Source organism: Maylandia zebra, linkage group LG7, assembly GCF_041146795.1.
Source record: "Maylandia zebra isolate NMK-2024a linkage group LG7, Mzebra_GT3a, whole genome shotgun sequence".
Classification (NCBI taxonomy): domain Eukaryota; kingdom Metazoa; phylum Chordata; class Actinopteri; order Cichliformes; family Cichlidae; genus Maylandia; species Maylandia zebra.
This window is the reverse complement of record NC_135173.1, coordinates 30,924,257-30,948,423: the sequence shown is the minus strand read 5'-3', so window position 1 is coordinate 30,948,423 and position 24,167 is coordinate 30,924,257. Positions and strand designations below refer to the sequence as shown.

At 40.4% G+C, this 24,167-nt stretch overlaps 2 protein-coding genes across 2 annotated transcripts in view; one reads left to right on the top strand and one right to left on the bottom strand.

Moving 5' to 3' along the window:
- Positions 1-10,870, bottom strand: part of LOC106675366 (antigen WC1.1) — a 43,883-nt gene extending 33,013 nt beyond the window's left edge. The window contains exons 1-7 of the mRNA XM_014409715.4: positions 10,776-10,870; positions 5,735-5,764; positions 5,346-5,636; positions 4,418-4,723; positions 4,053-4,340; positions 1,360-1,665; positions 991-1,281 (exon numbers count right to left, since the gene is read on the bottom strand). Of these exons, the coding sequence (XP_014265201.3) occupies positions 991-1,281; positions 1,360-1,665; positions 4,053-4,340; positions 4,418-4,723; positions 5,346-5,636; positions 5,735-5,764; positions 10,776-10,815 (1,552 nt within the window). The 5' untranslated portion in view covers positions 10,816-10,870. The remainder of the gene's footprint in view (positions 1-990; positions 1,282-1,359; positions 1,666-4,052; positions 4,341-4,417; positions 4,724-5,345; positions 5,637-5,734; positions 5,765-10,775) is intronic.
- The window catches only part of LOC101470943 (scavenger receptor cysteine-rich type 1 protein M130), a 254,258-nt gene that overhangs the window by 162,184 nt on the left and 67,907 nt on the right, over positions 1-24,167 (top strand). The window lies entirely within an intron of this gene.

Below are 24,167 nucleotides of genomic sequence, written 5' to 3'. Positions count from 1 at the left end.
ATTGTTTGGCTTTTTTTTTTTAGTATTTTATTTGTTCCTGAGTAAATCGGTTTGGCTGAGATTAAGGTTATAGTTTTTACACAGCTGAATAAACGTCAAGCTGACAACTGATTATCAGAAATGTGAGATGCTCAAGAATATACTCCGGTGTCCTGTTATATTTTAGATAGCAAGGAGTTTATTAAACTTCACCAAAACAATCTGCAAATTTCATTAAAATTTAATAAACTATCATCTTGTCTTTATTTTTAGTTAGCACAGACCTTAAACACTTAAAGCTGTAAGCTAATGATAGTTATATAAGAGCAGATGCTGCTGGTGCAATAAGCTGTATGTTTTACATTCAATGGATGATGCTCTGGGGCAGGGGTAGCTCAGTAGGTAAAGTGGTCGCCCCATGATCGGAAGGTCGGCGGTTCAAATCCACTTAACGGCTACCCTGAGGTACCCCTGAGCAAGGTACCGTCCCTACACACTGCTCCCCAGGCGCCTGCTTAGTGGGCTGCCCACTGCTTCACTGAGTGAATGGGTCAAATGCAGAGAAAAAACAAGTAATTTCCCCATGGGGATCAATAAAGTATCTATTATCATTATTATCTGATTAGTCGACTAATCGCAAAAATAATCGGTGACTAGTCGACTATCAAAATAATCGTTTGTGGCAGCCCTACTGTCTGTTCAGTTTCTTGGTCCAGTTCACAAATCTCCACTTCCATATTAGCCCATGCCCTAAGTTCACCTTTCTAGACCTAGCTGTGATTTGTGTTAGCATAGTTGCTGTTCGAGCACATTACTTCATAAACAGCTGCTGTAATCAGCAACTAAAAAACTGTTAGGCTGAAAGAGTCCTTTCAGACTGGTCAGAGGTTCCTTCAGAGTACTTCTAAATGTCAGCCTTCATGATGGCTGGAGACAGTCAGCTGCTATTCCTGCTACTGTGTATGTTAACCTGCTACATTACCGTCTTAAATTATGTCATACATATTTTACCTGAGCAGGTGATGTTCAGGATGAAGGTATGGTAACTTGATGCTGTACAGTCCTTCAGTGCAGATCTGACGTGAACACAATCATATTTGATCCACCATGCAGGTCTCTTTAAAGACTCATGTCTTGAGTCAACAGAAACAGCAGAGCCACAGTCCAGATGTTTACACACAAAAGCTGCATCTTTCAGCGTCCAGCTAAAGGCACACACTGTTCTCCACTCTCCCAGATGTCTCAGCTCCATCATGCCCTCACAGTTATTGGCTCCTCCCACCAACCTGACATCATCAGGCTCTGAACAGAAAGCAAAGAGTCATCAGTAAAATAATAAAGTGAGTTTGAACCACATCAAAGCTGCAGCTCCTCTTCTACCTGAGCAGGTGAGTCCAACAGCTTTGCCAGGTGAGCAGCTGTTTCTAGCTGAGCCTGAGCTTCTACAGTCCAGGAGAGCAGACTCATGGCCTCCACACTGGAACTCTTTGCTCCACACTGGAGCCTCCACTTCTTCATAGAGCACCCCTTGGAGGACCGATGGAGGCCCACAGCCGAGCTCCCTACAGACCACCTCTGCATCCTGCTGGTCAAAGTCAGCTTCACACACTGAGGACCAGCTCTGGTCAGACTTCACCTCCAGTCTGCCTGAACACAGACTGGAACCATTCAGCAGCCTGACAGAGTCTGGAGAAATCAGAGGAGATCAAACAGAGAGATCAGAGACAGCAGACACACAAGAAAAAGATGGCAGCAAACAACTATTCACTGATTCAAACTCAGCACAACTCAACATGACTTCATCATTAACAACAGAACACATCTTTAAAATTACATTCAGCTCATTTTATTTCTTCAGAAGCAGGTCAAAACACTTTTAACTGTAATTAGAGCTGGGCGATAGAACGATAATGATATGTATCGCGATATAACTTTTACTCGATAGAGAAATTAAGCTATCGCGATAGACCTCGCCGCTCTTGTCCTCTTAAAAAAAAAAAAAAAAAAAAAAGGTCAGCCAATCCAAATTAAGTAGCGCAGAGCCGAACCAATCACAGCCGCAGCGTCACGTCGCGTGACTTGTTACGTACAGCACAAGTGCCAAGCCGCACGTGTGTTTGTTTGGGAAGCAGCCAGCGGGTAATGGAGCCAGCGCGTAATGGAGGAAATGAGTGTGCTGACTAGAAAAATCAACCGAGCGTGACCGAAGGTTACCGAAGAGAAAACAGATGATGGTTCCAATGCCGGAGAGATTGTCGAACAGAAGAGCCATAGAAGTTCCGTAGTGTGAAGGTATTTCGGCTATTTCAAGTCTGACAAAAAACAGAGTAGCGTGCACTGTAAATTGTGCCGAAAGCAAGTCTGGAAATACAATAAACTGGTGAATGCGTCACACTGTGCGCCACGTTATTGTTTCGGTGAAATGAATTTCTACAATACTGTTACTGTTAATTCTACTCTCTGCAGTGTTTAAATGCTTACATATACACACAGTTACTGTCCCTCCACACATACGACTCGGTTCTGCTTCTATGCCCCAGCTTTGTTTACTTTTTCCCACCGAGGCTTCTAGACTTCTGATTGGCCAACATTTCTGCACGGTTAGGAATCTAGCGCCACCTGCTGCTTTGGCATGTTCATAGCAGCGTTTTCCTTCATTTCTGCCTTTATGTGTGGACGGGATTATTTTTTAAAACGAAAACGGAAAATCTCCGTTTTCAAAAATACCCGTGTACGTGTGGACGTAGCCTCAGTCTCTGACTGGAAGCGCTAATTCGTCATTCGGCTTTTGTCAGACTAAAGTAACTGTTAAAACTGTTTGAAAAGCTCAGCTATACAACAAGGAGAGATTGAGAATTTCCTTTTAGTTCTCAGTTTATTTGATATTGACAAAAGTTAGCCAGTTTTGTCTGTTCTTCTGTAAAACAAACTAAGATTTATTTTTAGAATTAATATTTTGTTTCTAAGTGGAATTGACAATTTAGTAGTCTGTTTCATTTGTTCTATTTTGAAACTTAAACGCTTTAGCGGCTGCCTTTTGTGTAGTTTGCAATATTTGCCTTTATTTATCTGAAAAAGTCTCATGTTCCTTAAGTACATCTACCCTGTTGAACTTATTATGGGAAATAAATATTTAAATAAAAACAAGCTGCTGATTATTTCACATTTTACTTGTGAGCAACGGCACATTTAAATCTTACAAATATAGTTATTTGGCTTATATCGTGATATATATCGTTATCGCCTGAAATGAAAAAAACATATCGTGATATGAAAAAATCTCATATCGCCCAGCTCTAACTGTAATGTGAAAATATGCAATCGGGCAATGTCTTGTAAGAGGAGGAACTGAAATTATTAGCTTTTAAACCTCTGATATGTTCGTTTTCAAATTCTTTGAATTTTTTTGGTAACTTGTAACTGTAAAAATTATAGTTCATAGAGGCATGATCAGTGGTGTGATTATTTAGAAGACCAGTCTCTCCATTTTCTTCCATCCATTCGGTTCAGATTTCTGAGAGGGCGGAGCCTATACCAACAGTCATGGTCAAAGGAAGCTAAATCTTGAACAGGATACAGTGTTAAAAGAGGCATCCCTGTGCATGATAACACCTATGGCTACTTTCAAATCACCAATCAATCTAACACATGTTAAATTTTATTTATACAGTGCCAAATCATGATGTCAGTCACCTCAAGGATGTTTATGTTGTAAGGTACACCCTACAATAATATAGAGAAAACAGAGAAAAGCTCAGCAATCATATGACCCTTATAAACAAGCACTATTACAGTGGGAAGGAAAAAACTCCCTTTTCAGAGGAAGAAATCTCCTGCAGAGAGGTGTGCAAACACATAATAAGTGAAGAAAAAACACCTGTTAAAAGGGAGTTTTTTTCCTTCCCACTGTCACCACAGTGCTTGCTTATAAGGGTCATATGATTGCTGAGCCTTTCTCTGTATTATTGTAGGGTCATTACCTTACAATATAAAGCATAGCTCCTGTTGTGACTTGGCTGTATGTAAATAAAATTGAATTGATCTGATTTGAAGAACAACAAAAATATATTTACCTGTGCAGGTAAGATTCAGGGTGGGGTTGTAGTAACCCGATGTTGTGCACTCTCTCAGAGTAGATCTGGACTGAACACAGTCAGGTTTGATCCTCCAGCTAAATTTTAATGATGACTCGGTGTGTTGTAAAGAAACAGCAGAACCACAGTCCAGATGTTCACAAATAGGAGCTGCCTCTTTCAGCGTCCAGCCAAACGCAAACATTGGTCTCCACTCTCCCAGATGTTTCAGCTCCAGTGTACCTGCACAGCGACTGGCTCCTCCCACCAACCTGACATCATCAGGCTCTAACAGAAAGCAGAGAGTCATCAGTAAAATAATAAAGTGAGTTTGAACCACATCAAAGCTGCAGCTCCTCTTCTACCTGAGCAGCTGAGTCCAACAGCTTTGCCAGGTGAGCAGCTGTTTCTAGCTGAGCCTGAGCTTCTACAGTCCAGGAGAGCAGACTCATGGCCTCCGCACTGGAACTCTTTGCTCCACACTGGAACCTCCACTTCTCCATAGAGCGCCCCCTGGAGGACCGAAGGAGGCCCACAGCCGAGCTCCCTACAGACCACCTCTGCATCCTGCTGGTCAAAGTCAGCTTCACACACTGAGGACCAGCTCTGGTCAGACTTCACCTCCAGTCTGCCTGAACACAGACTGGAACCATTCAGCAGCCTGACAGAGTCTGGAGACATCAGAGAAGATCAAACAGAGAGATCAGAGACAGCAGACACACAAAAAAAAGATGGCAGCAAACAACTATTCACTGACTCAAACTCAGCACAATTCTGATTAGACTTCATCATTAACATGCATTACATGTTGACAATGTTCAAAACTTGCTTCTTTTTATTCTTAATGATATTAGCCTCTTATGACTTTACGTATTCCATTTTTTTATACTCAAATCTGCCTTGTAGCTCCTTTTTTACTTGGATGTGTTCATTTATACTTTGGACTGGAAACATAGCCTCTATCTTTGATTTTAGTGTGTTTTCAAACACACATGGAGCAGACCTCCACAGTAGCCAGGTCACAACAATCAGATGCTGCTTGTCAGCAAAGACTTTCTACAGTCTGGGTGTGTACAATGGGATTTGTTGTAATTAGTGGATAGCATGTTTTTGTTGTTTGTCATGAGGGCAGATAAGAAGGTACTGATGGGACACGGTGGTTCAGAAAACTGAAAGAGACCTTTGAGAGAGGTGGTTGGTCCAGATGAATCCTAAAGTTTTCTCTGTTGTGACTCCTGAGAAGCTGATGTGAACGTGTTGCACTTATGACACGCTTTATACTTATAGGCTCACCTGCACAGGTGACATTGGTGATGAAAGAAGATGAATCTGATGTTACACAATCTCTCACAGCAGATCCAGACTGAATACATTCAGTTTTCATTTCCCACACAGGTGTGTTTGTGGTCTCAAATCTCCATTCTACAGAAACAGCAGAGCCACAGTCCAGCAGTTGGCAGACAACATCTGCATGTTTCAGGGTCCAAGCATAACCATCTACTATTCTCCACTCTCCCAGATGTTTCAGCTCCAGTGTTCCTGCACAGTGACTGGCTCCTCCCACCAACCTGACATCATCAGACTCTGAACAGAAAGCACAGAGTCATCAGTAAAGAAGTTAATTGACTTCTGAAAAGTAAAGTTATCTGCTGCTTCTGTGAGTATTTGATTTCTGCATTTACCTGAGTTATGTTTTTCTTCAGCCTGGACTCCTGAAAAGAACATTAGAGAAAAAAGTTGCCATTTTAAAGCAGGACTCTGGACTCGTTTTCCAAGTCTGACTTGTAAAACAAGAAGTCACAAATCAACATTGCAGTTTTTAAAGACTTCATGGATCAGTCCATTCTGGTCCTCATTGCTTAAAGTAATCTTGTTTTGTCAAAACTATCGGTGTGTCAAAAGCACAATATGATGATGATATACCAGGAGAAGATGTTCCATTTTTCAGCATGAAGGGTTACTATTACAAAAAGTGAACCTGTGATAAAATGGGTGAAGTGAGACAGAATCAAATATAAAAACAGAGTAAATAAAATAAAAAAAATCAATCAATCAATAAACTTTATTGATCCCAAAGGTTGGCCACGAAGGAAATTGAGTTAGGGCTGCTGGCCTTATGCTGCTGCCATCTCAAACCAGTGCAAAAACACAAAGATCCAAATAAATCAGCAGCTTATGGCATCATATTAGAATTTGCAGAAAGACCCTAACCTTCAATCTAACCCTTATTAGCAGCCAGTATAACTATCATTACTGATTGCACATGTATCCACAGCTGAAGAGTAATGATTGCGCGGTTTTCTTGAGCAATGCAGCTGGCAAACCACACTGGGATATAGTATGTCTGTGTTGTGCCCTTAAACAGGGGAAATAGTGCGGAGAGGTGAAAGAAAGGCACAGACACACAGCTCTCACTCGTCTGTATTGAGTGAAGGAGGAAGCGCGCGAACCCACCTACTGGAGCCCTGAGGCATTAACAATGGATCGACGCACAATCAACCCAGGCAAAACTTTCACTACTTATCTCCCTCTATATTCCCACTGCATATTCTATTCGAAAACAGTCAAAGCAACAAATAAAACATTAATAAGGGCATGACATGAAATGTAAGGAACAGAGATGTACAACTTCAAAACTAATCAAATTTATGATCCACCACATCTGCACTCTTATCCTTATGAAACAGAGAGTAGATGTATTTGAATTAAGTCTCCACGCTTAAAGAAGTCCAGATGCTTTTCTTTCCAAGCTCCTTAGACCACCAATAAAATATATAATTATGAGTTAACAGCACAAAATGTTAACTGAAAATGTGTAGACTTTAACCTTTTCATGGAATATTCTCTGGTATCTAAACAAACATTTAATTCAATTCCATTTTATTTATATAGCTCCCATTCTACTTCTAAATACTCTAGGAACACCAAGTAAGCCTGCAATGTGAGAGTGAAGAGCTCTAATGGAGTGATATGGTACTACAAGGTCATTAAGATAAGATGGGGCCTGATTATTTAAGACCTTGTATGTGAGGAGCAGGATTTTGAATTCAATTCTGGATTTAACAGGAAGCCAATGAAGGGAAGCCAAAACAGGAGAAATATGCTCTCTCTTTCTAGTCCCTGTCAGTACTCTTGCTGCAGCATTTTGGATTAACTGAAGTGTTTTCAGAGAATTCTTAGGACATCCTGATAATAATGAATTGCAGTAGTCCAGCCTAGAAGTAATAAATGCATGAACTAGTTTTTCAGCGTCACTCTGAGACAGGATGTTTCTAATTTTAGAGATGTTGTGCAAATGGAAGAACGCAGTCTTACATATTTGTTTAACATGTGGGTTGAAGGACATATCCTGGTCAAAAATGACTCCAAGGTTCCTCACAGCGTTACTGGAGGCCAAGGTAATGCCATCCAGAGGAAGAATCTGGTTAGATGCCATATTTCTAAGATTTTCAGGGCCGAGTACAATAACCTCAGTTTTATCTGAATTAAGAAGCAGAAAGTTAGCGGCCATCCAGGTCTTTATGTCTTTAAGACATTCCTGCAGTTTAACTAATTGGTGTGTGTTATCTGGCTTCATGAATAGATAAAGTTGTGTGTCATCTGCATAGAAGTAAAATTTTATGCTATGCCTTCTGATGATGCTGCCTAGGGGAAGCATGTATAATGTAAACAGAATTGGTCCTAGCACTGAACCCTGTGGAACACCATAACTGACCTTAGTGTGTGAAGAGGACTCTGCATTTACATGAGCAAATTTGAGTCTATTAGATAGATATGATAGAAACCACTGCAGTGCAGTACCTGTAATACCTACAGCATGTTCTAATCTCTCTAATAGGATATTATGGTCAACAGTATCGAACGCTGCACTAAGGTCTAGCAGGACAAGCACAGAGATGAGTCCCCTGTCTGAGGCCATAAGAAGATCATTTGTAACCTTCACTAAAGCTGTTTCTGTGCTGTGATGAGCTCTGAAACCTGACTGAAACTCTTCAAATAAGCCATTCCTCTGCAGATGATCTGTTAGCTGTTTGACAACTACTCTTTAGGAAGGTTGGAGTTGGCCTATAATTAGCTAAGACTGCTGGGTCTAGAGATGGCTTTTTAAGTAACGGTTTACCTATTGCCAGTTTGAAGACCTGTGGTACATTCTAGGACAGTATATATGTATAATGACATCCTCTTACTGGATGAAATCACTAAGTTTAATTTCTGGGCACTATCCCAGAATGCTGGATGATATTGATGTTTCTTTGTAAGTGAGTTATTTTTTTGGGTTCAATGATTACATGTCAGCCCTTTTTCTTCTTTTTCTTACAGTGGGCTGGTTCTTTTTTTTTTCCAACATCAAATTTATTTTTAAATAATTTCTTTCACTGAGCCAGGCTAATTGTCCCATTAGAAACAATATTCATCACCCCTGTTATTTCAGCCCAAGCCTCATCTTTAAAAGGTGTTTAACATCCGTCACTTAAGTGGAGACACTTAAGGGAGCTGTCCTTTTTCCATTTATACACTCTTATTTAAATTCATTAAGTTGCACTTTCTCCTTTTTTCTTCTGTTAGGGGTGAAGTCTCTTCAATTGGTAAACTTGTTTTCTTATACAGAGAAATGGGGGCATGGTATTATGCTGACTGCAGGCATCTGATCTGATTCACTGACTTCATTATCCAGAATGTAATTTTGTATATTTGCAGATTTTTTTTCCCTGCAAGTTAGGAACTTTATATATATATATATATATATATATATATATATATATATATATATATATATATGTGTGTATATGTGTATATATATATATATATACATATATATATATAGCCCTAATGATAGCATGTATAATATTCTGCTTGTGAACAGAACAAAAACAAAAATATTGACAGCAAAATTATTAAAGTTATGCAATACTCTTAACAGTAAGCTGAAGAAATGTATGTCCCTCTGTTTCTCTCTATCTATCTTGTTTTCAGTTCACATTTCTGCTCTTCCATCTGTTAATCAGAGCACAATTATAATCATGTATGAGTACATCATGTAGCTGACAGTTTATAACAGGATAATGCTGGAAAAAGTGTATGGATGAAACTCGCAGGCTTGCACTTGCACTCGAGCGCTCGACGTTGACTGTGTATGCTTTTACTTCCTTGAAAGTAAAATAAATGCTACTCTGTGTGTCTCACTTCACAAAGGAAGTTTTCTAAAACATGTGAAACAGCCACTGTCACAAAATGAGGAGCATGTTCTTGAAAATGTTTCACAATAAAAGCCTTATTGTGAAATGAGGAGTTTCTGATGAAAACAGGAAGTACATGTTATCACTGTAGTTTAATAACACACATATATATTCTATTTTATTTATGGTAAATAGACTGTTTCTTTTAAACCACTTTCTACCCTAACTGAGCACTCAAAGTGCTTTTGTACAACTTGCTTCATTCACTCAAGAACATTTTTCTATATAAATGCTTTCTATCTAACATTCATGATTTTACAGTGAGAGAAACAATCAGAGAGGAACCTGGGGTTAGTATCTTGGCCAAGGATATTTGACATGCAGGCTGCAGCAGATGTGGATCAAACCACCAGCCTTCCAATTAGTAGGCGACTTGTTCTAACACCTGAGCCACAGCCACAACAGGCCAATTCACAACAATAGTCTTCTCAAGGTTCTTTCTATTTTTAAATAAAAAAAACAAAACAATTTGATTTAATAGGATAACGGCTATATTATTGTAGAAGGTCACAAACAACCTGATGATTTCCTCTGAGCAGCACACTGCAATGGTGGCAAGGAAGAGCTCTACTTTAACCTCTATTACAGTGAGTCTTGTTTTTTTTAAATTCCATCATTTTCATAAGAAGTCTAGACGTGATGGGGCTATGCTTCCCTCTTTGGGCTCTAAAATATAGTAGACGTAGTTCGTTCATTCATTCAAAGTGGAGTTGTTAGTGAGGAGGCGTTAAGTCTGCTGTGTGGATAACACAGTACAGTTTAGAATAGAATAATCCTTTAATTGTCCCACAAGGGGAAATTTGGTTGTAACAGCAGCCAGAAAGACAGAAAGTTTGGGCTCCTCTCTGATTGTTAGAGGCTAGAATCAGCTCCAGCTGGTGGAAACAGTCTTTAGGTGTGTTCAGCTAGTTATTCAGAGTGAGCTTTACAGAGACATTAGAGTTTCTTGAGTTATTTTTGGTCATGAGTAAAGGAACTGTGACTCATCATCATCAGTGAGGAAGTCCGACAGTGAGTGCTGCTGCACAGAGATCATCACTGACGGACAAAACAACTCACAAGTGACTGTCAATATATTAAAATATGGCTTTGATTTGACAAAGTCTGAAGGATTCTTTTTTTTTTTTTTGCCTGTCCTGTTTGGTTCTTTTGCCATCAGAATTATTGTCTAAAGGCGAAGAAAGATGCCCAACGGATTTACTTTACCAAGTGGACCATCCCAGCCTTGCTGTAATGGTCTATTTGATTCACCTTTTATTGTTTATTTTATTTTATTTTTACGTGCTAGATACGGGACAGACTTGACTGGGGAAAAGAAAGAGGGAATGAAAAACAGCGGGGATAAAGGGCAAAAAACAAAAACCAACAAAATAAGCAGACAAAAAATACATATATCAATCACCTGGATCACCTGTCCGAAGTCTGAAGGATTCTAACTAGAAGGTGTTTTTCAAAACTGAACTGTGTGTGTGTGCAGGTGTCCTACCTGAGCTCCACAGGAGAAGCAGCACTAATAGGTGATCCATGTCCAGCTGTACGTCTCTCTGCTCTGACCATCATGTGCTGTCCTCAGTATATTTCTGCTAACAGGAAGGGGCGGGATGGTGGGATGGATGGTTGGTTGGTTGTGTGAGCTCTGCTGGAGGTCACTCCACTGTGACCTTTCTTGAACTCTGTGTTCCATCACATCAGCCTTTTCCTCGGCTGAATTCTTCAGAGTCTTATTGAACATATTGTTTAGTAAAAGACCAAATATCCTGTATCCAGGTACATGATTTTTTTTATGCTATAAATTCTCATCTGTTCGGACTTTATGGCACCAGCCAAGCTTCAAATGCTTATAATGACCAGCAGTTAGAATCATATCTACTCATGACATGAATAATAGTTTGAACATTTTATTTTTAGATGTATAAAAGTCAAGTAGGTTTTGACCCAGAAGGACTCTGGTTAATATATGTGTAAAACTATGTTTTAGTTTGTTTCACTGTTTCCTATTTTTGGACAGAAGTATAGAGGTGATGAGCAGAATCTATCATTCTGAAATCAGGTCTTTTTTTCTGTCCATCAGACATGCCGTCCATCAACAGCACATCTAAAAACACACCAACATCCCACAGAGTAGTCACAGCCTGTACAGTGGAAGCAGGCAGCAGTAACTGATGCTGGAAATCTGTCATTCACATTAAATTCACATCATTTTATCAACAACACCAAAAACTAAATTACGCTGGCAACAAATGTAGCAGCAACTATTTCTACAAATGTAAAATCTTAGATGACATTTTCCAAATGTTTGCTGAAGGTGGGATTATAAGCAGTTCTAAGAGGAAAAAAGTCACCACATTTTATATTCCATAATTTCTCTTCCCTGTTGAAGATAAAAGCCCAGATGGAGCTGTAAATTACCAGTGTTCATGAAAAAATCCAGAAATTTTAACTCATGTTATCTGATAACATCTTTATTTCTCTACTGCAGGACAAATGTACGAGAATGTTAAGATAGTGTTGTCATGATCCTGGGTCCTTTTGACCCAGCGTTTTGTGTTTTCTCTTCGCGATTTTGGTTCTGTTCTCTAATTGGTGTTTACCCTGTTCCCCCCCGTGTGTTCCTGTTTTATTGTGAAGGTCTGCGTCTTATGTGAGTGTTTTCAGTTTGCCTCCCTGGTCTCGTCATGTTAATCACTCCCAGCTGTGTCTCCCACCTGTGTTATTTCCCTTCCACCCTTCTGTGTTGATTCTCTGGTCATTCTCCCTGCATGTCACGTTCGTATTCCGGTTAGTGTTTTATTTAGTTTTCCCAGTTTAGAGTTTTCACCGTTCGGTTCCTCGCCACCCTGTCTGTTGTACCTTTTGGTTGCAAATAAACTCACCCTCCACTTCAGCAGCCTGCAGTTTGGATCCATTATTATTCACACGGCTTGCCCCAGCAAACCGTGACAAGTGTGTTCTGATAATAGGGTTAAAACTGAAAATGGATGAAGGGCTGAAGTGCAAACTTTTCTTTATGACTCAGAAGAAGAAGATGAGAGAAGCTATGTTTTATTATTTAAACAGCTATAACAATAAAAAACACAACCTGTATTAAAATAACAAATATAGTTAAAGTGAAATTAGTAATAATTAATAAGAAAAAAGGAACCAAATTACATGCAGTTACTGTGGTATGAAGCAAGCATGATTATCTATGCTTATGACAGCAGAACTGAAACAAAAACCATAAAAACCTGCTAAAAGAAGCCGTTTCGGGTCATATAAATAGCACAGATAAATTATTAAATGACTTTTCAAAAATAGTGAAGCTCATAGAGAAGGTTAGACAGCATTCACCAGTTCCTCGTCCTTCCATCTTGACCTCTAATCGCTGATGAAAGGAAAAGGTGCTGCCTGAATTTATCCTGCTTCGTCCTGAAGATTTTGCTTCCTCTTAAAATTTATGATGCCTCATTAGCCTCTTCACACACTGTTAGAGCACTTTATCTGCATTCACACACTCTGACAGTTCAGTACTCTCCAGCCAATGCTTCAGCATGCATACTCGAGGAGGCAAGGATCAAATAACTAACTTTCCCATTAGTTGATGACCCACTCCACCTCCTGAGCCACAGACACCCGAAAACTCACTGCTGTTTATTCTGCACCACCTTCTGTGTTCAACAAAACTGGTGTGAGGCAGTAAATCACAGCAGACTGATGAGCAGGAGGCACAGAGGAGAAAAGAGCTAAAGGAGGAGAAAACTGAGATTAAAGAAGAACATCAGGGTTCACCTCAATTCAGCCGATAACAGTGTGTAATAAAAGAGGAGTTAATACAACAGCTGATCAAACAAAATGACTTCATTTGAAGGTGACGTCAGTTAAATATGATCTGTTTGCAGCCACTGCTCTGCTTCATGATCTCAAACATAATACGAGTATAACGATCCACATCCTTTTAATAAAATCATTTTAATACAAATAAGACAAGAATTCAAAGAAACTATACTCATTGCATCTCACACACAGGAAAGACTAAGTGTGATGATTCAGTTAATTGCACATATTTATGAAGTCCTCCTTGTGTTCTTTTTTTTTGTCATCTTTCGAAAATCACTGAAAAAAACGTCTGCAACAAACATAGCTGTGGATGCTGATTACATCTCTTAGTAACCAAAACATCTGTCGTGATGGAAGAAGACGATTAGGATCTGATCTGGGGCTGACAAACAGGAAGGACACAGGAATCAAAAAGAAGGACAGGCAGTGAAGATAGAACCAGGAAGGATCATGGACCTCACAGGGCCCTAAAAACAGCAGAGTCACAGACCCGACTTAGACAAGAAGACTCACAGGACTCCAACTGAAATGGGAAACCTGTGAAACAAAGCTCATGACAGGCCCACCCTGCATCACAAAACCCAGATCATGCTCCAGAACCTCACTGTACCTCCCCTGAACCAGCAGCAGAAGATCTAGAGCTAATTATCACCCATCCTTCAGACATCACCGAGGAAACCAACGAGAGGAGCTGGAGGTTAGATCACACAGGAATATTAAAAAGCTGAAGAATAAGAAATATATGAAGCTGAAAGTCTGTATGCATAAAAGTTTAAACTTATAATGAAGTGACTGTAAATCGATTGTTTCCATAATCTCATGATTAAATTAGGATTTAGTTCAAGAGTAAACTTATGATGAAGAATCAACACAAAAGGTTTTGCTGACAGCACGTTTAAAGAGATGTTGATATTTGGTATCTTCAAGGTTCAAGGTTCAAGGTTCTTTATTTGTCACATGCATAGTTATACAAGTATAACACACAGTGAAATGTAGCCTGACACGCTCCTCGACATGTGCAAAAATGAGGGGAGGCTGTAGAGGAAGAACATTATATATATATATATATATATATATATATATATATATAGTATATACATTGGGTGAATGTGCAGTAGTAGTAGCAAGCAGGTGAATTCTGTACATTAATATGAATAGACATCTGACTATTTTACAGAATAGACAATATAAACATATTTAAAATTAAAGGAATTGAAATGTACATTGTGCCTTGGTTTAGTGTCTGGAAGAGTCCTGACTCAGTCAATTATAGATGATGTGAGAGGGCGGGTGTGTGTGTTTAGGGCACGGATGGCTTGGGGATAGAAGCTCCTCTTGAGTCTCTCTGTCCTTGCCCGGAAGATGCGGAACCTTCTACCAGATTGCAGAAGTTGGAACAGTTTGTCTGTCTGTGGAAAATGAAAATGAAGAAATGAAAGACGTGTGGAAAGTACCAAGTGGATCAAACACACTGATGGCTGGAAAGGAAAAGGAAGTTCTTAAAATAAAATCAATCTTTCATCACGAGTCAGCAAGACTTTAATTTAAATGTGTGGAAAACTTAAAGATGAGAACTGTTTGTATCTGTGACGGTAAAACTTATAATCTGAGGAAGTCTCAAGTTTCATTTGTACTGAAACTGTTCTCTGATTGTAAATGTGGGTTCAGTAGAAACCAGTCTTTGTTTTTACAAATGAGAAGTTCATCTGGGTTTGAGACAAGCTCCTCGGAGGTCGTCTTCTGCTCCTTCAGGTGCACAAAGACTGAAGTTACAGTAAACCAGCTCAGTGTTCTCAGGTGTGCTCGGCTTCTGCCCCCTGCAGGCCTGGAGAGACATGACAGCACAGATCAGACTGATTGGATTGGTTCGTTCTCATTTTTGTGATTTTCTGAGAAGATCTGTGACCCAGAGTAAAACTCTTATGCAAATTAGTGAAAGACACTGACAATGACAAGTGTGGAGATACTAATGAACCCCAGCTGAACTGTTCTGTTCAAATCTGTGGCCCAGAGTTGCTGCTGGACACCAGCAGAAAGCTGTGAATCTGAAGGAGGAGAAGCTTCAGGCTGCTGGAGACAGCCTGCTGCTAGACTACCTGGTGTGTGTGTCACAGTGGTGGTATACAGTATATATATGAAATCTACTCAATAGCCACTTCAGCAACTCAATGCATTTAGTCATGTAAACAAGATGACCTGTTGAAGTTCAAACTGAACATCAGAATGTGGAAGAAAGGTGATTAAAAATGTTTTCATTTTATAAGACAACATGCAAAAGATGAAGTTTCTGAATACTTTCTGAAGCTTTTGAGCTCCATCTTTGTAGGTCTGTCTTTGAAAGTGTTACAGTGCATCACTAAGAAACACCCCACAAAACAATCAAAGCTAAAACATAAAACTTGTTATAAAAAAAACCCAAACAGGCTTTAATCTGTAGGGCAGCTGTTCCCCTCCACCCCATCACCCTTCCTCAGATCACCTGTCGTTCATCAGCTCTCTACATAAGGACCAGCACAGCCATCTAGACTCTGCCAGATTATTAGCTCTCTCCGTGTGGTAAACAGGCTAGTTTGGTTTTGCTCTTTTCCCTTTCTCTTGCAACTAAGGCTTTTTTACAGTTATTTTCTGGATAACATCACTGTGGCGAAGGTGTGGTCTTGGGCCTGCTGCAGAAGCACGGAAGAGCAGGTGTGCTAAACTGGATTGATGAATGGCAACTGTTTTTATGTCATGCAGTGAGACGGAGAGGGTAGTGTGAGAGTTGCAGAGGGGTCCTGGGCAGAACCCCGAAACCGCAGTAATCACTACTGTCAGTAAAATTGCTGCTAAACGACAAAGCTGAAATGTCAATCCTTCGGTCCTGTGTCACAATCACCAAACTCCCTCCCTGGATTCCTGCCCAACTTGTCCCTTCCTCATCTTGCCTGGTCCCTTCCTGCCTACCTCTGTTCCCATAACAATCTCTCATTCCTGTTAATTGAAGTCCAGTGTTTAGTTCGGCTAAACTTTGTCACCATGATTTTGTTTGTTTAAGGACTAAGAGCTTGTCTAAGTTCATTCATGTGCCAAATCTCTAAGAGAATATTCCACATCTCATTGGCTTGTCTGGGTCCAGCACTCGAGTTCTACATTAGTTATTGTTTAAACACGACATGGATGGAGGATGGAGGAGGTCTCAGTGCACCGTTTGTAAGCAGATTCTCATGTTGCTCAGCAAAGGTTGGTAAGTTTTTCATAATTTTAACTGCAGCTTATTAAAGTCAGGAATAAGGATCCTTTTCACTGTACTGTGGTGCAGAGGCGGAGGCAGACATTTGATACACCCATGGCTTAGCTTTAAAGGGTAGTATGCAGAGGTGTGGACTCGAGTCACATGACTTGGACTCGAGTCACATGACTTGGACTCGAGTCACATGACTTGGACTCGAGTCACATGACTTGGACTCGAGTCACATGACTTGGACTCGAGTCAGACTCGAGTCATTAATTTTATGACTTTAGACTTGACTTGAAAAAATGTTCTAAGACTTGTGACTTAGTCTGCTCCAAGCATTCCCACAAAGGTCAGTCTGCTGTTGTAGTTAATACGTCATTTTCATAACATAATTGGTGATATAGGTTACAAGCAAGTCTGGCGCTGAACAGAAATTGTCGCGCTATGCTCCTTTATTTATTGTGCATAAATAGTGAATTGTCCTGACACAATATTGCGTTTCGCTTCTGTTATTATGGTACATTGACAAAAACATATACTTTTATTCACAGGATAAAACAGTTGTTTTGTATCACTAATTGCCCAGTACGATTACAGCATACAGTATTATTGTCACTGCTACATTTCTGTGATGGGTACCAGAAATTATTTCCACTACTAATTAATTACCATTGAGCTCAAAGGTCCTATTAATAAACGGTTAACGAATGTGTATTTATGAAGACAATTTGTGAGACTGGTAAACTTATGATATGTACGATGGTCTTTCGTTCTACACGGTGCGTTTCAAGGTCCTGCACCCATCCGTCGGTAAACTGTACCTGGGCTTGTTGCAGTGACCTGAAGTTACTAAACTTCATGAGTGTATGCACTCACTCCAAGAACCGTATGATTATAAATATGCATATAAATATGCTACGATGAGATAGCTGACTTCATCTAACTAGCAAATGTTGTCCAGGCTACGTTGGTGATACAGTTTTTTTTAATATGTATGATATTTTTGTCATGCGATTTTAAAGCCGGTCCTACAACCGCATCCAAGAACAACATGCAGCTTATCTCAGAACTGTCGGTGAAAATTATTCTTGGAGCTAGGTTTAATTGAGCTGCATTTTAAAGAGGTGCAATTTCACAATTTGTGTATATTTTCTAAGTTCACTATTTTGTCATGTGTTGAGAAAAACACAGATTTAAAAATTACATGGTCTAATATTTACATTTAGCATAACTGCAACATGCTTTTTTCGTTTTTTTTAAAGACTCAAAAGGACTTGAAATTCAAAGTTTCAGACTTGTGACTTGACTCGGACTTTTACACCAGTGACTTGAGACTCGACTCTGACTTGCCTGACATTACTTGAGACTTGACTTGTGACTTGAGGATAAAGACTTGAGACTTACTTGAGACTTGCAAAACAATGACTTGGTCCCACCTCTGGTAGTATGCATGTGGGATTGGGGGGGGGGGGGTTAGAAATGGCTGAAAGATTAATAGGCTCTGTTTTGAGTTTTGTTCAAAAGAGAATGACTTCATATAGGGAAAAATATATATGACATATGCAGGACACCTTAAACTAGTTTTTTAATTAAGCAGCAAGGCAGAACAAAGTCGGGCCTGTATCAAGACACAGGGACTGAACCCCAATTCAACCAGACCCAGAACTGATCCAGAATTAAAACAGGACTACAACAGTTAAAAATCAGGACTACTGAGGATTTAACCAAGAATCAGAACTAGATGATAGTAGCACTAAAAATCATCATAGACCTGCACTACACTTATTGTTTAATTCTACCAAAGTACAATATTTAGATTCAGAAAAGCTTATATAATTATTTAGCCTTGTTGTGCAAACAAGCCTGCAAAACTTAAATGTAGAATTTGAAAAATAACAAACCTAAAAAGAAACACTAGGTACGAGATACATGAGGACCTATGATACGGTGATACTTTTGGTAAACAACCATTTGACAAACATGTGTGTCTCACCTCCTCTTGTTCATCTCTGTTCTGTCGTCATTCTCCATCTCTCTCTCTGTTCCTCTCTCTTCTTCTCTGTTCCTCTCTCGCCCTCTCTGCTCCTCTCTCGCCCTCTTTGTGCTGACAATCAAGCCAAACACCAACATCATCAAATATACAGTTGAAACCAGATATTTACTCTTCAGATAAAAACAGAAACACTTTTTTAATTGTAACATCAAATCAGACTAAATGTTTATTTTTTTAGATAAATATAAAAAACATATTTGTTAACTTTAAGAGTAAAGAGAGAAACTGTCTGTGTTTCTTAATCATAAATGGCACCAAATTGTATTCAAAAGTGAGCCACACTTATGGAGCTCCACAATTATTTTCCTGGTGTTTTGGTTGATATCTCTTAATTTTCCCATGTCACAGAAACAGGCTCTGTGTTTTGCCTTATATGCATCCACAGCTGTGCCACCAGTTTACTCACATGGACTCTACTAACCTATCAGAAGCTTCTTCAGCTCAGAATGGAATCGTCTGGAGTTTCTTATTAATTAACAATAAACTTAGTGTATATGTACTCCTAAATTTGATGAAAGTGATAAAAAATAGAAGCTCTGTCTCTCTTTATTCTGACATTTAACTAATTCAAAAGATATTTCAATATTTATTTAACCAAAACAAAACAAGTTTACTCTAAATTGATGTTGTACAGTAAAAAAATGTTCTTGTGTTTTCCATAAAGTGTGTGTAAATATCTGGTTTAAACTGTGAATATACTGCTGTGTGTTGAAATTCCTCTTGTTTTGCATAGAAATATACTGAACAACATACAAAGCACAATATATAAAATACTACCAGAGTTTTTTCTTTGAAAGAAGCCCCTTATGTTCATTCTTGTATATCAGTGCATTACTGAAACCGATTTATTTAGCCGTGGAGGGTACACAGCAAATCCAGCATGTCCAAATTAACACTGTCAGATTTCAACACTATTAAAGTGTCTATATGGGTTCACATCAGAGAGTGTTAATTTAACTCTTTTTGGAGAGTTGGTAAGTTAACTCCGGTTTAGTGTTAAACACCAAATCTGTCTGGAGTTGATAATTTAACACTTACTAATGCTAACTAGGTGTTAAGAGTTTATATATTTTTATTCTGCAAGCTAGACATCCACATTACTCACACTCTCACATAACACATACATATAGGGCCTTGGGGGTGGGCACGTTTTACAGCATCCAGAGAATGGTCGGTGTACTCCAACCCACCTCTGGCGCTGGTGCCCTACCCTCAATTTTAAATGCATTTAGACACTAAGGGTTTTCGGGAAGAGCCGTGCTGCTCTCTGAGAGGAAGCTAGTACCATGCTCTCCTGAGTTTTAAATGCACTTTAGAACAGCACACAGCAACACTACATATGAGCGGGCATAGGGAGGTTTGAGGTCTTCACCCACCCCCGGTTCTGTTAGCCGTCAGGGCTGGGGGGCTGGGAGGAGGTGCTGGCCGTCAGACTGGGGTCTGGGATGCGGGGCCTCCCTGCTACTGCAGATAAGGAGGTGGTCCCCGCTTGCCTCCACCCCAGAGAGAAGGGTTACATCTCCTGGGTCTAGGTGCGGCTTGCCCCTCTGAGGGCCGGGGATACCTGGACCTGGGATATAGAGTAGGCTTGGGGAGTGCGACTGTCTGTGCAGAGTCTATTTGTGTCTGTCTACACGTTGGGTGAGTGCCGAGTATTTGGTTGTGCATATGGGGTGGGAATGCACGTCTGTGTCCGCGTGTGCCTGTTCGTCTGTGTCTATATGTCAGGTTGGGTCTTAGACTCAACCTCTCTGGGTACATCTCAGGCCCTCTAAAGTACGGAGGCCTATCTCCCCTCACCACACTCCCTGCCGGTAGCTGATGCCCTCAGACGTTGGTGTCTTGGTGGTCCTTGTCGTCTGGGGCTGGGCGCTCATGTATGTACCAGCTCACTCCTGGTGGCCGATTGGCGGGGCCGGGCGCCTGTGGACCGGCTGGGCTCCTTCCGGGGGGTGGGATGCCCTCAGGCCTCTGGCCTCAGGGCCTGAAGCTCGGTCCTCTCTGGCACAGCTGGCTGCCGGCAGAGCCCGTGGGCACACCACTGCAACCCCCTCTGGCCTCTGCTCCTTAGCTGCGGGGTGACCTCTCCTTTGGGGCTCTACTCAGCTCTTCCCAGTAGGGTGGCACGGTCCCCCCCCCTTTGGTGGTCCTCCTCGGGTCCTTGTACTCTGGGGCCTCTGGATATCTGGGGCCTGGATCTCCTCCATACCTGCTTCATACCCTGGAGGACGGGGCTGTGGCCCCCCACACTCCCTAGCAGATCGTTACATGGAGAAACCTTTGGAATACAAGCATGCTGATCCACACAGGTGTGCACACAGGTGTACACACGGGTGTTCACAGACGCGGACTACAGCTTTCTTGGCTGCTACCTCAAAGCACATTGTGCGCTGTCTATCTTGCGTGCTGCACAATATCGTTTATTATTTAGTATCTACTGTTATCTACTGCTAGCTAGTTTATTGTGATGGTGCTGTTTTTTTTTTTTATTATGTTGCTCTTTGTTGTTTGCTTTCTCTTCTGTTTTTTTTCTCCATACAGGTGATCCAGGTGTTTTTTTCTTCCCCCCCCCCCTCTCACCGTCTCTTCTCCCCTCTATTTTTCTTTCTCTCCCTCTTTTTCTTTCATTCTTTCTCCCTGTCCTATCCCCCAGTCATGTCTGTCCCATTTGTAGCAACTGAAAATAAAATAAATTCATAATTATAATAAAGGTCAATCAAATGGACCAATATGGCAAGGCCATGATGATCCACTTGGTAAAATAAATCCGTTTGGCATCTTTCTTGGCCTTAAGACAACAATTCTGATGGCTAAAGATCCAAACGGGACACACACACACAAAAAAAAAAAGAGTTTATTTATTAACTCTCAAAGAGTATTTTAGTTTAACTACGTAAGAGTTATCTTCTAATTAATTCTAAAAAGCGGGAATTTTCCTGTTCTGAACTTCTAGAAATTTCTTTTGGAAATAAACATTTACTAAAAAGACGCAATGGTTTTTGAAAAACATTTATTCTGAACTGTGCACCACAATTTCAAAACATTTTCTGAAAGATGTAACAGTATACATGTTCTCACTTTCATTAGAATTTTGTTTATCAAAAGGTCTGACATGGTAAATGCAAATAACAGCATTCTCATCACTTATTTCTTTAATACAATATGCATGTCCTTCATTCATCCCTTTGTGGAACTTCAACGCACTTCTGCTCTCCCCCATATTCCATCTTCACAAGCATGTGAAAGGAATGGCAAGTAATGGCTCAAAGGAATCCTCTTTGAGCCATTACTTGTGTAAAGTATTTTCCCAAAAGACAAGGACACAGGCAACAGGTAATACTGAACTAAATGTAAAACCTCAACCTTTTTCATTTTTACCTAAACCGTGTGCACAAAACTCTGGAGGGATCTATGCTAATGTAGAACCCAGTCAGGACGTCTGCTACTGCTGTTTGCTCGTTTTTTTTTGTTTTATGGGCGATCGTTTTCAGGCTTCAAGTAGCACCATTATACCAACATTTCACATTCTAGACATTGTTTTAGGTGTATTTGACCAAAAGTTTGACTGAAAATTCACATGCAAGCTTTTTTCAAGGCTGTGGTATTTGCCCGCAAACAATACCTTTCAGCTAGCTAAAACAGAATATTATGCTATCAGCGAGCAACATGGCTAATGCCTTTCACACAGCTTTGTCTCAACTCCAAAGAGCCACAGAAGTAAAAGCTCATAATAATAATTGAAACAATCTTTCAAAAAATGACTTACCAAGCATGGCAAACAACTCAAATATGTAGAGCAAAATGTTCTGAAACGGCTTCACTTCAGCTTCGATTGGAGCCGTGCTGGGGGCGGAGTCTGTGAATTTACTCTGTTGGTGTCATAGCCCCTCTAGGAGTTCAGAGTTAAGAGGTCAAGAGTTAATGTTTCCATTGTAACACCTCCAGATTTGACAGAGAAACACTCATTTTTAACACTCGATTTTAACTACTATCATTTTACACCTCAGAATGTGACTCTGCTTAGAGTAAAATTAACTCTACTTTTGCAAGAAGACTATTAACACCAAAACATTTAACACTTTTGAATTTGCTGTGTACCATCTGTCTCTCCATTTACTCTCCACCTTCCCAGCCCATTACTAATCAACCTCTCCCTTTGCTCACAGTGCACCTGAGAGTTGTTCTAGCAAGCTCCTTCCTATGTTTTCTTTCTCTTGTGTTAACTAAACAAAGAGTCTTGAAAAAACCTTACCATTGCTCCCTGTACCTGTACCTGCATTTGGGTCTACATCTATGTACTGGCCTCCAGGCCCCCTAAAGAAATGTAGAGAGTATGATCTTTTTTCTTCCTCATCAAACACTCGTGTCCTGTGGAAGAAGAGATCTCAGTCATCAGGGCAGAAATGTTTATGAAAGGTAATCACTCAGAAATACTTTGCACTGAATCCAGCAAATGTGCCTATTTTAGCTTGAATCAGTCAGTTAATAACAGCCCTGTAACAATGAGCCACTGGTATTGAGTAAATTATGTAGAAAAGATCATTTTCTTTCTTGTGAGAGCGTTGCAGCCATGTATGCATTCTCTATGATAAAGCCGGGCAAAGGTCATCAGATTAATGAGAAGGGCAGAAGGAGAAGTGCTCTGTTATTAGTGGTGAAAAGTTCAGAGTTTAAAGTGAAGAGAGAATTTGTGAATGACAGGAAGTGTGTAAAAGTGATCTGATTATTTCAAAGCAGCTCTTGTTTTGTCTGATAATGCAAAAACTTTTAAAGTGCAGAGTAACATCAGCTGAGTCTCTCCCAATGTCACGGTATGGCATGGCACACCGTGGAAGGAGTGGGGAAGGAGGACCCAGGCGCGGTGCTCTATGTACAAACAGTGTTTATTTACAGAGTGGAACAAAAACAACAATAAATCCCCGTGTTCTCCCAGACTCCCGTGTCGTGTCTCTGCGTGAATAGTTCGTGTCTCTGTGCTCTCCGCTCCCGTGTCAGCACCCCCCGGTGCTCGCTGCTCTTCGTGCCTTCCACGCTCCTCGTGGAGTCTCAAGGAAATGATCCCGCGTCGGTGGGAGCTCCAAGACTCTCCTAAGTAGCTCCCCCGACGAGCCCTGATCAGCGGCAGGTGTGTGGCTTCGGGTGTGGCCAGTCCTTCCGCAGGGCCACACCCCTCAGGCCTGCAGGTGGCTGAGCTCCATCCTCCAAGCATCCCCGCAGACATAAACACACACACTCACATCTACAATCATGGAGGAGAGCAGCAGCAATACCAAAATACATATAATAATAATAATAATAATATAATACATAACCCTGACACCCAAAGATGGTAAAGAAAAAAAGATTAATGTAACTGTAATCCCTATAGACATGGTTACTAGTATTTTCTTGTTTTTTACCTTGTATTATTATTTCCGACACCCCTTGAACACACTTTGATTTTCCGTAGTTCAGTAAATGCAACAAAAGCACGTTGCTGCATTAAGCTAGGCAAAATGGAGCAAGACACCCAAGAGCAATTAACAAGCTACACAGTGAGTCTTTCGGTATAAAATAAGTGTTATAAAGTATTTTTTACAGTCTCTAACTTAAAGTTATGTACTTTTCAGAGGCCTTTATGTGTTTTACTCTCGACCAAAACCAGGCAGAGCGTGTGTTTGTTTCTTGGGAACTCCGGTGAGTTACTAAAAATGATAAGTTAGCAGGAAAATCTATGCTAATTTTACATGTGGTAACAACTGCAACAGTGAAAATTCTGTATAGGGCTTTGGAGCGTGATGTCACGGGGGTGGGCG